The 15,667-nt window shown below is 42.0% G+C and overlaps 1 protein-coding gene across 2 annotated transcripts in view; it reads right to left on the bottom strand.

Moving 5' to 3' along the window:
- Nucleotides 1–288: 288 nt before the first annotated feature.
- The window catches only part of RCL1 (RNA terminal phosphate cyclase like 1), a 61,840-nt gene continuing 46,461 nt past the window's right edge, over nt 289–15,667 (bottom strand). For both annotated transcript variants that reach the window (XM_032291050.1, XM_032291051.1), the window contains 2 exons: nt 10,793–10,896; nt 289–1,219 (listed from right to left, as the gene is read on the bottom strand). In XM_032291050.1, coding sequence (XP_032146941.1) covers nt 1,069–1,219; nt 10,793–10,896 — 255 coding nt within the window. In that variant the 3' untranslated portion in view covers nt 289–1,068. The remainder of the gene's footprint in view (nt 1,220–10,792; nt 10,897–15,667) is intronic.

The following is a 15,667-nucleotide window of genomic DNA, read 5'->3' as shown; positions in this document are numbered from 1 at the left end:
AGGTGGAGTCCCCAAACATACAAGTTCTTTGGCTATGAGGCAAACCTACTGCACGCACAGCATCTACCTGGGCCCCTCCGTGTCCAATGTGAGTCTTGGGGAACAGGGAAAATCAATATAAACAAGAAGCTCACACTGCTTGCTATTCTGAGTAATAAAGTTCTTTGTCTCTGACCCAGGATCCTCATGTCTTCTGCTAGCATCAACAAAACAGAAATAATCTAACTTATTAGCTTGCAAGGGTAAAATCCCAGACCCTGACTCTATTACACTTTTACAATTAGATCTTTAAATCAGGAGATCTGATGTCTTTACATTACACATTTCAAAGAAACAAAACACCCTTTATGAATTTTCTCATGGAGATAAAATTTACATCATGGAGCTATTGTGAGAATGAAATAAGAATGTATAGCACACCTGGGATATAAAAAACATCCCAATAACTTTACTTGGACCCCTGCAGCCACCCATCCCTCAGATATACATATAATGAACCAGATGAAGATCATTGTCGGTGTCCATGATAGCAAACCATTCAGAAGACAAAAGATAAATAGTTAACATACCAATTTCTGACATTTGCATAGCACTGCAGGACTCATGAATAGAGCCACCACTCACATTATCTCGTTTGATCCCTACAACAAAAACTGAGGCTCGAGGAGGTATAGGTCCTTGCAGAAAGAACAGTAACAGACTCCACAGGTTTGGAAAACGGCCATATGACAGAAGGCCAAGGAAGCCTATGATAGTAGGCTGAGGAAGCACAGCTGAACTGCAGCTGTGAGACTGTTCTAGCAGCATGACGGTGGCCAGAAGTCACAGGTAAGGCAAGGGAGCTCTTATGGTGACTGGGCCTCCTGAGCAATGGCAACGCCACTGGAGAAACAGCTGGAAACCATATGCTATAGAGAGGACTGTTATTTGTATGTCGATATTTCTTCAAGGAAAATTAAGCAAGTGGCTACGCTGTCCCGGATTAATCCATTTGGACTTGGTCCCATTGGTGTCTGTGGCAGCTTCTGCTTTGTCTGCAGGCACTGGGGCCTTATCTTGTGATGGTTATCACTTGAGGGTCTTGCTAAGGTTGGAGAAACCAATGCCAACACAGGTCATCAGCACTTTATCCCCACCCTTGAGTTCTTCACCACATGGCTTGGTTTCAATTTTAAACATAATCTGGAAAAAGCTCTTCAAATGTCGCAAAAATTCTATCCTAAAAAGGAAAATAAATAAATAAATAAATAAATAAATAAAAAGGAATTCATTAAAAAAAAAATTATCCTCCACCACCTAGAATCCAAGGTTTTAATTTCCCAGACTAAGAGAGCTGAAGTTAAGAAGTTCTCATCAAATTTGATTAAATAGTACTTCTTTTCAGCCAGCTAGTTTCTGAAGAAGATTTAGATGATTTGCAGAGATGCACACAATACAGCAAGACAAATTAAACTGGTGGGGGGAGGGGAAGGTTAGAAGTTAGTACATGACACGTAAGTCATTTAGTACAGACCTAGTAGAAAATGGATATAAAAATGGTAATGACTTTTTTTTTTTTTTTAAAAGAGATGGGGGTCTCACTATGTTGCCCATGCTGGCCTCAAAAGCCTGGGCCCAAGCAATCCTCCCACCTCAGCCTCCTGAGTGCCTGGGACTACAGATGTGACACCATACCTGGCTTAAGCAATGATTTTAGTGGCCTATACAAAGACAGAAACACCTGATTCATAGCACCATGACATACAAAACAAGCACAATGACTAATGATACCAAAATAGACATGTCTCTCCCTTCATTCTCCAATAATACCCTTCCATTTACTCAATGTTTATTGGGTGCCTACTGTATGCTAGACACTGCTCTTGGTACTGGGGATATTGCACTTAAATGAAAAAACAAAAATAAAAATCCTTCCCTCAAGAGGATTTCAATCTAGTGGTATGGATAGAGACAAGATAAATCAATTATTATTAATTATTAATAATTAAATCAATTAATTATTCCTGAAAAGTGCTATGTAATGTAAACAAAGCAAACAACACAGATGGGGAAAAACTGTGGGTATGACAATATTTGTACATATTTGGCAGAAGGCAATATTAAATAAGGTGGCCGAGGAAGTGTGCAGAGTAAACACAAGGACAGCAGCATCGCAGGGCTATGGCATCACTCCAAGAGTAGCTTGGGAAGAGCAATTCTGTGGATGAACTGCAGTACTGTACACAGGCTACTAATGGTCTTGCCTGGTGGACCTAGCATCACCCCAGCTAGCCTGACCATAAGACTCACCTGGACAGCATTAAACACACAGGTTCTTGAAGGTTCTGGTGAATTTGCAACTGATAGGAAGTGTCAAAATGGAAAAGCCCAGAATCACAGGCCACACACGAAGCTGATGCCTCCCTACCCTCCACTAGGCCTTGCACTTCCCCCGTTCACAGAGGCCATAAATCTATTGTTAACAAGAATCTCTGGCAATTCTCATTGGGCAAGGTTAGGGAACAATGGCTTAGTGAAGAATGATGGCTGGCACACCTATAGTGAAGTATTACAAAAACCCCCGCACTGTATTGTCTCCCAGTCAAACCAGCCATACTCCCCACTCTGGCTAGATGGTTTTCAACCTCGACTGCACATGGAATCATCTAAGGATCTTTAAAAACACTGATGCTAAACACATAGATCAATAGAAGAGAATTGAGAGTCAAGAAATGAACCCACACAGTTATGGTTAATTGATAAATCAATGAGGAAAGAATAATTATTTCAACAAATGATGCTGGAACAACTGGATATCCACAGGTCAAAGAATGAAGTTGGGCCCCTTCCTCTCATCACACACAAAAATTAACTCAAAAGAGATCAAAGATGTAGCTATAAGAGCTAAAACTATAAAGTTCACACATACACACACACAAAATACAGGAGTAATATTCATTACCTTGGGCTAGGCAACAGTTTCTTAACCATTTCTTAAATAAACACCAAAACGATGGCAATAAGAAATAAATAAATAAATTGGACTTCTGCAAAATTAAAATACTTTGTGCATCAAAGGACACTATCAAGAAAGTAAAAAGACAACCTACAGGATTGGAGAAAAGATCTGCAAGTCACATACAAAGGTCAGGTATCTCAACTACATAAAGAACTTCTACAACTCAATAACAAAAAAACAAATAACCTAATCAAACGATGGGAGAATACGGGCATGGTACCTCATACCTGTAATCCCAACACTTTGGGAGGTCAAGGCAGGCAAATTGCTTGCCTGGAGTTCAAGACCAGTCTGGTCAACATATTAAGACCCCCATCTCTACAAAAAACTTTTTCTTAATTAGCTAGGCATGATGGCATAAGCCTGTAGTCCTAGCTGCTCGAGCTATGATTACAGCACTGTACTTCCGCCTGGGCAACAGAGTGAGACTCACAAAAAAAGGAAAAAAAAAAAAAAAAAAAAAGATGGGAGAGCTAAATGGACATGTCTTTACAAATATCCAATAAGCACATAAAAAGATGGTAAACATCAATGGTTATTTGGGAAGTGAAAAATCAAAACCACTAAGAAATATCACTTCATACACAATAAGATGGCTATAATAAAAAAGACATACAATAACAAAAGTATGGGTGAGGAGGCAGAACAATCTGGCAGTTCCTCAAAATGTTACATAGAGAGTTACCATATGATGTGGCAATTCTACTCTTAAGAATGTGTGTATGTATGTGTGTATATATATATATTTATATATATACATATATATATACACACATACATACACACAAATATACCCACACAAAAACTTGCATGCAAATGTTCATAACAGCCTTATTAACACCAGTCAAAAAGTAGAAGCAACCCAAATGTCTATCAACTGATAAATGCATAAAATGTGGTATATCCATTCAACGGAAGATTTTTTTTTCTGCCATAAAAAAGGAATGAAGTACTGATACATGCTACATCAATGAACCCTGAAAACATTATGCTAAGTGAAAGAATCCAGTCACAAAGGACCACATAGTGTATGATTCTATCTACAGAATATGAAAAACCCACAACAGGCAACTCTATCATAGAGACAGAAAGGAGATTCGTGGTTGCCTGGAGCTGGGGAGAGTGGGAAGAATGGGAGAGACTGTGAGCCAGCACAGGATTTCTTTCTGGGGGTAATAAAAATGTTCTAAAATTAGATTGTGGCTGTGGTTACACATGTCTGTGAATATGCTAAAAAACCTTTAAACTGTGTACTTTAAATGGGCAAATTGTGTCATATGTGAATTGTATCTCAATAAAGCTTTTTAAAATAAATAAATAAATACATATTTGCCACGTTAAAAAAACAAAAAATTGATACTGGTTCTTACCCCTACTCATGTATAGCAAACTGCATATAAAGCCTGCCTTGATCAGTTTCCCTTCCACCCCCACGCCCCTGTAATAACAGCACTGATACATATAGTCAAGGGAAGGAAACAGCAATACGGAGAAAAGGGGGCCTGAACAATTCCTGACCCCATGGCTGAAGTGACCAGCACATCAGGAGCTAAGAGAAGAAACATTAACAACCCCAGAGTGTAGGAGTGCTTGTCAGTGCTGGATGCTAACAGAAAAATCTCCCAATTCCTTGCCTTCTCTTTCACCTAAGAATGCAACTTCATCTCCACCTTTAAAAGAACATCCCGGTTGTCAACTCTTCTATGAAGCCTTTCTGAGCCCATAAACCCCACCCCAAATAATCTTTCCCTCCCCTCCAGGTTTCCATAGCATTCTCTGCTCATAGTGTCTAATTAAATGCTTATGTGTAACTGTCCCCTTCTCTCTCATTAAATTATACAAGTACCTCAAGGGCAATGCTCTTGTCCATCACTGAACCCCTTATTCAAACAAGGCACTGTATAAGGTTCTCAGTAAAGAGGCACTGAATAGAATTAGGGGTTGGGGTAAACAACTTCCAACATTCTTGGCAGTTAAGGGAAGTCAGCTCTTTCCCTGCTGGCTTTCCTGTCTTACTAACCAATTAAATCTCTGTTGTCGTTGTTGCTTTCTATCCATCACACCATCTCCCCCATCCTGTCCTAGGGAAAAAAGAAAACACATCAAGCCATAGATAAACAGTCCACATCTGTGGGTAAAGCTTCCAGCTGGCAGCAACTCAGAAAAAGTCAGTCATCTCACCCACCCACTCATCTGCATCTGAAGGAGAAAACAGATGGGTCTCTCTTTTGCTGCTGCCTCAAACTAATACAGGCCTGGGGCATGCTCTGCGCCCAGGGTCTCACCCAGCCTACTTCACTCTGAATCACTCAACTGTGCTTGAAAAACCAGATACCCTCCCCAGCTGGCAGAATTCCTACGGGGCCTCAGCTTGCTTCTGATCTCTTGGAGAAGGAACACAGGCTCGAGTGTGCAGGCCTGTGTATTTGCACGTTTGGCGTATTTGTAGCCTTTGGAACAGTTAGAAAAAGCAAAGTTAGTTCCACTTTGTACACAATGTTCTGCCAACCCCTCAGCCTGTCCAAGGAAGCCGGTGTAAGAGACTGGATTAAGGTACATTTCAGAATCTTTCCCCCACCTCTAGCCCCATTGTCCCTATGAGTCTGGTAGCTGGGATATTAGAGAGCAAAAATGCTCAGAACCTGAGAAGTAACCACAGCCAATATTAAATCCCAGCAACAGCCTCCTTAAGAAAATGAAAAGCAAATGAAGAGTAAGCACGCCCTGTATCTACATGCAGTTGAACAGTCTTGTCCAGTGCTGGTCCCCGTCCTTCTCCATAGTCCAACACCGCTCCACAGCTGCAGAGGCACTGAGACACCACCTCTTGAGTTCACAGTTCTCTGCCCCTCTCTTCCACAGCACTGCACTGGAGATTCACACTTCCTAGATACAGCCACACAGCCAGGACAGAGAGACCCACCGCTCACTGAGAGCAGCTCTGCTCTGCCGTTCAACGAGTAACCACCCACACAGAGCAAATAGTAGCTTTTCAGAAGAAGCATTCTAGGCAGTAGGGACTCTATGCAGCTCCTGTAGAAAGGATTTTAACGCCTGACTTCGAGAATGCTTATCTGCAGTGAGGCCTTTTTTATCCACCAGGACAAAATGATTTTCAGAAAACAAAAAGCAACTGACTTTTCTATGAAAGCCTCTAGTCCAACTGACAAGCAGGTTTCAGAGAATTCTGGAGCAGAGATAACTTTTCCTATATATTTTCAAAAGGCGAGTTGTTCCCACTGCCACTGTTGGTCAACAGGAAAGGCCATGAGGTTCGTGGTCATGGCCCACAGAATCCCAGCTGCCCAGGATTTGACAGGCTGCCAGGCGTGACCCTTAAACACAGCCCCTCCCACCAGACCCTTCTTCTGAAGCATGTGAGAGAATGGGGTGAGGGCAGTCATGGGGAGAGCCCTCTCTCTGGCAGCTCCCACAGGCACAAACCACAACAGAGGGTCCTGCATCCTGCTCCACTAAGCCACCTGGTTTCCATGCCACTGGATATGGGACAGAGCTGGGGTTACCTACATCTCAGGTGTAAGGAGATGCTCTGGAAGTTAAAGGGAACGATCTGGAGATAACAAAAGGTTCTGCTCGATGGGGTCCCTACAGTCATTACATGGCAGCTTTTAAATATGCTGCGGATGGTTTTTCTGCTGAATAGTGACTTTTCCCAAGAAAAGACCAGCTGACCTCTGCTCCAAAAATGAAGTTACTACATTCAGTTACTTAGGTAGCAGGACACAGAGAACCAGGCTAGCTGCACTGTCAGGAGATGGGGTCCCAGGCCCAGTTCAGACAAGATCTCACCATGGGCAGGTCACTGACCTCTTTTTCATCTGAGAAGTAAGGCTATCACTTGCTTTTACTATATGCCAAATATGTCCTGGGGCTCAAACATTAGGTGACGGGGCTTTACAGTATCTAAATGCTTCACAAACCTAAGATACAGTTGTACTGTACAAGCTCACAGAGTGCAGTAAGGCCACTGAACCTAAGGAGCAGCAAGCTTGGCCGGCAGTGCCCAGCTCCCTGTGCATGATCTCATTGGCTCTTCACAGGGCTGTGCTTAAGACTGAGGGGACCAGGAAGCCCCTGATCAGTAGATGTTTAACAAGGACAGTGTCTTCTAGTGCCCCAGCACTTCTGCAAGTCATGGAAAAAGGTCATTAATTAAAGTTAGAAAAAAACAAAGTAATGGTTTATTTTAGATTTCCAACTAAAGATAGAAGGAGATCATATTACAGCAGAATTTGAAATGAGGACTTTGCTGAAAAGAGGTAGCATGGCATCCTGCCTGAGGCAAGGTGCTTGGAGTCCTATGATATGGATGGAACCCCAGCTCTTACATAAGAGCACAGTGGTTAAGGGAAGCCGTGACTGCAGCAGACTGTCCAGGTCTGAACCCCACTTACTGTCTGTGTGACCCTGGGCACATAACTTGACCTCTCTGTGCCTCAGTCCCATCACCTGTAAGATGGCGCATATGACAGTACTTGCCTTTTTCACCCTTATAAGTTATGCTGAAAACTAAATGAGTTAATACGTGCGAGCACTTAAAACAACATCTTGCACATAGTAAACATGGTGTTTTTTAAATAAACATCTACCTTACAGAATTCTTAAGATCAAATAAGATGCATGTAGTTTGCTCAGTAATGTGACTAGGGGAAGTCAGTCATAAAAATAACTAGAAATTAAAATTTTTTGATCCATAATTAAAAATTAATGGATAGAGATTTATAGGTAGCTGTAAGTCATACTTACAGATGACTTTAAAGCTAAAATCACCCAAAGCAGGTTGACTAGGCCTCCTGGGGTTCAAAGTGACCTGACCAGGCTACTCTGGGCACATTGTCTATGGGGTAGCCCTGCTCCTCAAGAAGCAGTTAAAAAAAAAAAAAAACTAAAACAAAGTGACCTGACCAAGGGACTTTCTGCAGCAGAGTGAGCAGGTATCCAGGTAGAAGCCACAGCACCAGCACTGACAGCTCCTCAGGTGCGTTGCCAGGAGCACTAAGCATCTGACTTCATCTAAGCTTCGTTCCATCTTCACAAGTCCAGGACTTCAGGACCATGCACCTTATCTACAAATGACACCGAGTCTCCGAGATGCTAAATATCATTCCCACACTCTCCTGGTGGCATGTGGCAGAGCCTTAAGTCCAGATAGGCTGGACTCCAAGGCCTGTGGACTAGCAGAATGCAGAGCGCTCTGGTAACTGCAGTCTTATTCCACAAACAATTTCTGAAAATGCTAATTAAGATGCATCTTAATTTTTGCTTATTTTTCTTGCTGTTAATCCAAACGCATAAATCCTCCCTAAACTGTAAAATTATTGTTGAGTGGACAGTACAACTACTGTCACTAACTGTAAGCCACCTAAAACTCAACAAATTTAACAGAAATAGAATCATTATATGCCAGTGATTATCCAGTATTATTTTATTCTACTGAAAAAAACAATCTCTTGGGCCTTTCTAAAAGAGTTTCACACATACAGACTTACTTTCTCAAGTAGTACAGAAAACTACCAACAGCAATCCCAATGCTCTTTAAACAGACATTTAAAAAGCTATTTTATACAAATAAAAACAGGTGTAAACTGCTTGAAGAAATGCCTTTTTTTTTTAATCCAAGGAGGGTCTTGCTTTTGGTTTGCTTTAGAAATCTGAGGTTTCACAAAACACGTTTCTATGACTTTAAACTGCACATAAAAATAAATGTGTTGGCTTGGTCTCCAAAGCTCTTGAATCCAGCTAGAAAAACTGTTCACCCACCATAATAGTCCTCACATGGATTTCATCCCTTTTTACCCTCATCTGTACTCACAAATACAATGTTAACTTTGCCTGCTGGGTCCTGCCTTCGCCCTTCATCTCTTTGTGCTGCTGGAGCTGTCCACAGTGATTAGGAGCAGAAGTGTACTAAACAGATCCAGCCTTCTTGAAAATAGACTCCATTACCCATCCTTATGCTAGCTTACCAAAAAGAAAGGAGGCTTCCCCTTTCCACCCTGCAGACCCCTGTGCACAAGGCCCTGAGAGGCAGGAGACAGTCTCCAAGCCTAAGCCTCAAGATATATCATCTTTCAATCTGTGCTACTCCTTTAAAGCTCCATTCAGAGCAGGACACTTTGTTTTCCCAGGAAAGGAAGTCATTTTAGGCAACTCTTTTGGAAGACACTACAATTAATGTTTGATGAGAAGATGTGCTGAAGAGGACTCAGGAACTTTTTAAAACATCCAGTCACATCTTGTACATCTCCAGAAAGCTTGAAAAGATTATACAGGTCCTGGAGCCAAACTGAAAAAGATCTCCAAAAGCCAGAAAGAAAAAAAAAAAAAAAAAAATGCCAAGGAAAAATAAAAATATATATTCCATTTTCACATAATGTTCTGCCAAACCCCATGCTCCAGAACCACACACAATCAAGACGCCCCATGCCCCATACTGTGTGTACAAGCAGGACTTCCTTGTTCCTGAAGCAGGGGCTGGGAAACAGCAGCTCTGAGCCCAGCTATAAAGCTGGCGGGGCCATGGCAGTCACACAGCTGGCAGTGGCCTCCAGTGAGCTCTCTATACCTAGGGTGAGTCTCTGCACCCAGGGTGCTGTTCTCCCAGCCCTCATCTCCTCTCCAAGGGCTTAACTACCAAGACTATTTTAGCAATGTTTACTATTGATGTTACCATGCCATTTAGGATTACTAAATTTTAGGTTTCCTGTCCTGCGAAATACTTTTACACAAGTTATGAGGAGATAATGTCACCCTCACCAGTTTCCTGCTTATCGGTCCTCCCTCTCTGCTAACAGAATGTATTCTCTTCCATTTTCCTGTTCCCAGGAAAAAAAAAAAAGCCTCCAGAAGAATTTCTTTCAAGCTCCTGGTTTTCATGCCACCAAAACCATGGCCCAAGGCTGCATAGCCCCAACTGCAGTCCTCACTCCTTTCTCAATGTGATGGCACCACCATTCTTCAGTTATCACAGTACTGTACCTTTCAGATATACAGCATCGGTACCATGATAACCGAAAAAGGACAGTTCAGTCTCATATCTACCTGAATATTCCCTGCCACCCAGCTCACCACCCACAGATGGCCATATGATGATCTCTAAGCATACAAGCACGTGTAAACACACACACACAATGTCAGTGCTCAAATAGGCTGTTGGCCGCAACCTCATTTACTATCGAAGGGAAATGCTTCTTTTACTGTGTCATTTATAATTCGAGTCTTCTGACAATCTATTTCTTTTGAGGAGTGCTTGCTTTTATACCACATCAGTCAACTTCTGCTAACATTCAATGGCCCAAACTCACTTCTACAATTCCTTTGTAGTCCAGCAGCATTAATACAAACTCAGCCTTTTGTCATCTTTTCCAGTGAGCTCATACCCTATCATTTTAGACAAAAAACCTGTTTTCCCACAGCAACTTAGACAGCTAGGGAAGAGAACAATTAAAAAAAATTAGTAACAAAATCCAAGCTACATTGAACCAGGAGTTTGCCTCTAACATGGAAACAAAATCTAAAGCACAAACAAAATAACTGCCCAATAGAGATCCAACTTTAGTTACATGGGATTGAGGAAGGAAAGAAAAGCAAAAATCCTTGTATGTCCTGTATGCTAAAATAAACACCAGGTTAAGAGTGACAACTGCTGGCTTATTTGAGGATCAACAGAAGCAGGTGTTCACAGTGCAGGCTCTGTGCAGCACAACACCTCTGTCATTTTGGGCGATGAGAAGATTAAGCCTGACAGAATAATGAGGTTGAAAAATAACTTACGTGTAGGGAGAGAGAGGGCCTAGCAGGACTTTGGAAACATCCTGCTGTCCAAGGGTCATAAGTAGTAGCGCCAGGCTTTGGTTGGTCGAGTCTACACATCCACCCTGTAAACACAAATTAATAATTGTACAAACCAGAAAACAGAAGGCCAACAAAAGAGAGGAGGAAAAAAACCCAGCAACGTACAGTTATAACATCAAAATCCACAGAATAGCAGACTGCAAAGTTCAAGCAGTAATAAAACAGAATACAGGTCTTATAAGAGTAATCCTTGTATTAATTAACTGTAGAGGGTTAAACTAACAGTTAATTAGAGCAACTGTAATAGCTGAGCTGAGACTATCAGACTTTCAAATTTTCTTAAGTGAATCTAGTTTAAAAAATGAAACTTTTCCTTTGTAATTAAAGCAGCAGCAGGAGGACATCATTTTTATTGAGTATAAGCAAAAAAAGGTTAATCAGTTCTAGAAGATGTAGAGTTAATTCCAAGGGTTAAGTGGATGATGCTCATATTTATTTAATCTGTCACAGAACAACACAGTCTCTCTGACATGCAATGGCCTTTTCATGGTCTTACTTTTACACTTATGCAAATACATTCAAAACTGCTTGCCATGCACTATTAACTTCTCTTCTTTATCTCCTCCTGAGTGCCTTAAAACTGAAGAATTGTTAAGGTTAGATCCCTCCATTGTTTTTTTTTTTTTTGAGACGGAGTTTCGCTCTTGTTACCCAGGCTGGAGTGCAATGGCGCGATCTCGGCTCACCGCAACCTCTGCCTCCCGGGTTCAGGCAATTCTCCTGCCTCAGCCTCCTGAGTAGCTGGGATTACAGGCACGTGCCACCATGCCCAGCTAATTTTTTTTGTATTTTTAGTAGAGACGGGGTTTCACCATGTTGACCAGGATGGTCTCGGTCTCTTGACCTCGTGATCCACCCGCCTCGGCCTCCCAAAGTGCTGGGATTACAGGCTTGAGCCACCGCGCCCGGCCCAGATCCCTCCATTCTTATTACTTATGTATAATATTACTCCTCCCACACCCTTTTCCTTCCTTTTCTTCCAAATTAATAAGCAGAACAGACTTCTCTTCAAACACTTTCTCCTGAGGCACAACTGCTTTGGTTGCATTTCTTCTTTTGTTTTTGATTTTCTCAACCAATTTAGCTGTTTTGCTTCCACTAGATGCATATATAAGTATACAAACAGGCGTTCTGATCATTCTGGAATAACTTTATTTAAAACATATTGTACATAGTGAAAGAAGGATGACCTTGAATTTCTACATATTTTGTGCAGGTCACAATTAGAAATCCAGTCTCTGATCAAGGCACGTTACTATCCAAGGCTAGACTGAACATGATAGGTGGCCAACAGTGCTATTCATCTGGGTACAACTGCCCCTCCCTCCTTTTTAAGGCATGTAGGGTAGGAAATAAATCCATTTTCAGATGCTGACGCTCATTCTCTGGCCGTGAGAAGTCATTTAGTAGCCCTAATAATGGTGCAGGAAATAAGGGGATTGATCCCACCGTTAGCCTTTATGAAAATATATTACACTTCCCTAAACTACCTAAGTTAATAAGGGACAGGGAACAATATATATATATATATTTTTTTTTTTTTTTTTTTTTGAGACGGAGTTTCGCCTTGTTACCCAGGCTGGAGTGCAATGGCGCAATCTCGGCTCACCGCAACCTCCGCCTCCTGGGTTCAGGCAATTCTCCTGCCTCAGCCTCTTGAGTAGCTGGGATTACAGGCGCGCGCCACCACGCCCAGCTAATTTTTTGTATTTTTAGTAGAGACGGCGTTTCACCATGTTGACCAGGATGGTCTCGATCTCTTGACCTTGTGATCCACCCGCCTCGGCCTCCCAAAGTGCTGGGATTACAGGCGTGAGCCACCGCGCCCGGCAATATATTATATCACATAGCAAATTTTAGGACAAGGAGAGTTCCTTTTCTACCCAAAAAGAAAAACCTGACCCATGGAAAATATGAGGACCAACAAAACTGTTTTACAGATCTTGCTCCCTTTCATAAGACCGCCTAAAATTAAAGTGCTCTCTTCAGTCTCTGCTTCCTATCACTGTTGTTATTTCACCATTACAGACTGGACCAATATTTTAATGCAATAGATATGCTAAGGTCCCTGTACAAGACATCGTGGAGGAAGTAGAAGGGGGTATCAGACTGCCAGGGTGGGTGGGGAAGTGTCACCTGCGCCAGATACCAGAGAAAGGCTTTGGCAGTCAGGACTAGTTAAGCCAGTCCTGGAGGAACGAGCAGCATTTGGAGAGAAAAGAAAAATGTAATGATAGGGAAAAATAAAATACCAAGGCCAGTGAGGAACTGCCAGGTGGCCAGCCTGAAAGGCACTGCTACTGCTTGTGGAGAAGCATATACAGCAGAGAGAAGTTGGGTAGCTCAACTAAGGCGGGGCTTTCTGAAATGGGTTGAGAATTTCAACTTTGTCCCAGTAAAGTGAGAAGCCAGTGAAGGTCTCTGTGCACAGGAGTGAAGAGATCAGGTCAGTATTTTAGGGGAAGATTTAGACTGAAAAGGATGCTAGGATTTGGAAAGAACATCTCCGCTGGAAGTGCAGAGAGCCAGTAGCCATAATCCAGTTGTAGGGTGGAGCAGGGAGGCAGGCAGTAGATGGACAGTGAAAAGCATGGAAAGAAAAGACAGTTCCAGAAAGCCTGGGACAGAATCAAGAAGGCTTGGTAATCAATGAGACACAAATGGAACAGGAGGGATTAGATCAGAGTCTTAAAACTTGATAAACAGCATCTTCAAAAGGGATGGATTTTTTACTACTCATGTCACATCACAACTCTACAGAAAAGTATTCAGAAAAATATGAAGTATTTCCATCCTTTTAATAATTAAAGATCATACACACAAAAAGGAAGTTCTCTGATTGACTAAAAGGAAATGAAACAAACTGGTCCAGGCACAATGGAAGACTGAAAGTAGATCTCAACTAAAGAAAACAAAAGTTGCCAGGCACGGTGGCTCACGCCTATAATCTCGGCACTTTGGGAGGCAGAGGCAGGTGGATCACTTGAGGTCAGGAGTTCAAGACCAGCCTGGCCAAGATGGCAAAACCCCTCTCTACTAAAAGTACAAAAATTAGCCCAGCATGGTGGTGCATGCCTGTAATCTCAGCTACTCAGCAGGCTGAGGCAAGAGATTTGCTTTTTACACGGGAGGTGGAGGTTGCAGTGAGCCAAGATCGTGTCACTACACTCTAGCCTGGGCAACAGAGCAAGACTTTGCCTCAAAAAAAAAAAAAAGAAAGAAAGAAAGGAAAAAAGAAAAAATTAAAGAATCTAATTTAAACTGCATGCTTTTCCTCTTGTGGACTGGTTAGGCTGTACTTTCACTGAAGCTTATAACCTGCTATTTATAGGGATATAAGCCCCACACTCTAGCTGTGCCCATAGGTTCCTACTGGACTGCTGTATAATATGATGCATCCAATTTTCCCAAGGTCTATTGGAAGGGGATGGTAGTGTCCCCACAGTTAGAGGGCCACTACAGGACCAGCCATTGCCAGCCAAGAAAAGGAATCCTGCACAACAAGGGGCCCAGGGACACACATCACATGCACTGTTTTCCGCCCCCCTGCAAGTAAGTAGACCACAAACCTCACGAATTAAGTAACTGGCAGGGCAACCTCTTGATCATCTACCCCAAACTTTTAGTTACTACCCATTTTCACAAAATTATTAAATTTAGCATAAAAAATTAAACTGATTTAGCACCAAAAAATCTGAGGCCAGACCTTGACTGCACAAGACTTGTCAAAGAATACCTTCTCTTCAGGAAGATTTCATCTCCTCCTTCTACTATTTCCCAGGTGAATGCCGAGTAGAGGGGCTGGAGCCACTTTCCTGAAAATACAACTAGAGGTCCACTGTCTTCCATTTTTAATTAGATGGTCATTAAACAGAGCCATTTAGGACCTGGAAATTTTAATTAATTCTGAAATACCTCATTCTCATGTGTTCCATATTGGACCAATGAGACTTTCAAGAACAGTGACTTAAATCAGGGGAGTATACTGCAAGTATTAGCTGTTTTCCACTGTGAGGCTGGTCTGAGGATCGGTACCCATGGATATTCAGGCTTCAACCTACCACCCTGATTAATAAACTGAACCAGTGGCAAAAGGAAAAATTAAAAGAAAAACTAAATTGCCACTTTTCCTGTTTTACTGATTTTATTTCACTTGGCTTAGATGTGATTTTTGCTACCTTATTAAACAGGAAAGCTTCCTTGGAGACCAGAGAGATGCCTAAGAGCTGAGAAAAAATACACAGAGCAATACAAAGACAGAAGTCTCTTTAGCTCCTTAGGGGAAGAAGAGAGACATTTTACAAGCTTTATACACCATACGACAGCAAATCACCTAGAGTATAGTTCTTGCTGATGCTCAGTTCAAGAATCTGGGAACGAACAGAAAGGGCAGAGAAATGACCACTCCTCAGAGCCTTTCCTAGACTCTGCATGTGAGAGAAAAGGTTTCACCTTCCTGATGTAGGACCAAGGCAAAAGACAGTGCAGACTAATGGAAATCTTGGACAGATTTGTGACCTTCTTCTAACCAAGTATAAGGGATCTCAGTGAATATATTTTTTAGGCAACTGTATCTTATTCTTTATGCCATCATCTTTCCTCCTAATTTCTCCCTTACTTTAGAGGTCACCTCACCTATTTTGAGGAAACAGTAAAAGTATGTGCATGTATATGTACCTGTCACATGAATGGATCAACACAGAAAGACTGTGGCAACTGAAAAGGCAGGTAGGTCTGAGCTGTGTCCCATCAGCAGAGCTGCAGAAGCAAAATGAAAACCAGTTGAGTCTGTCT

The sequence above is a fragment of the Sapajus apella genome, unplaced genomic scaffold (assembly GCF_009761245.1).
Source record: "Sapajus apella isolate SASKATOON/1434 unplaced genomic scaffold, GSC_monkey_1.0 scaffold24, whole genome shotgun sequence".
In the NCBI taxonomy this organism is placed as follows: Eukaryota; Metazoa; Chordata; class Mammalia; order Primates; family Cebidae; genus Sapajus; species Sapajus apella.
Note: the sequence above shows the minus strand (reverse complement) of the source record. Positions and strands in the feature narration are given on the sequence as shown.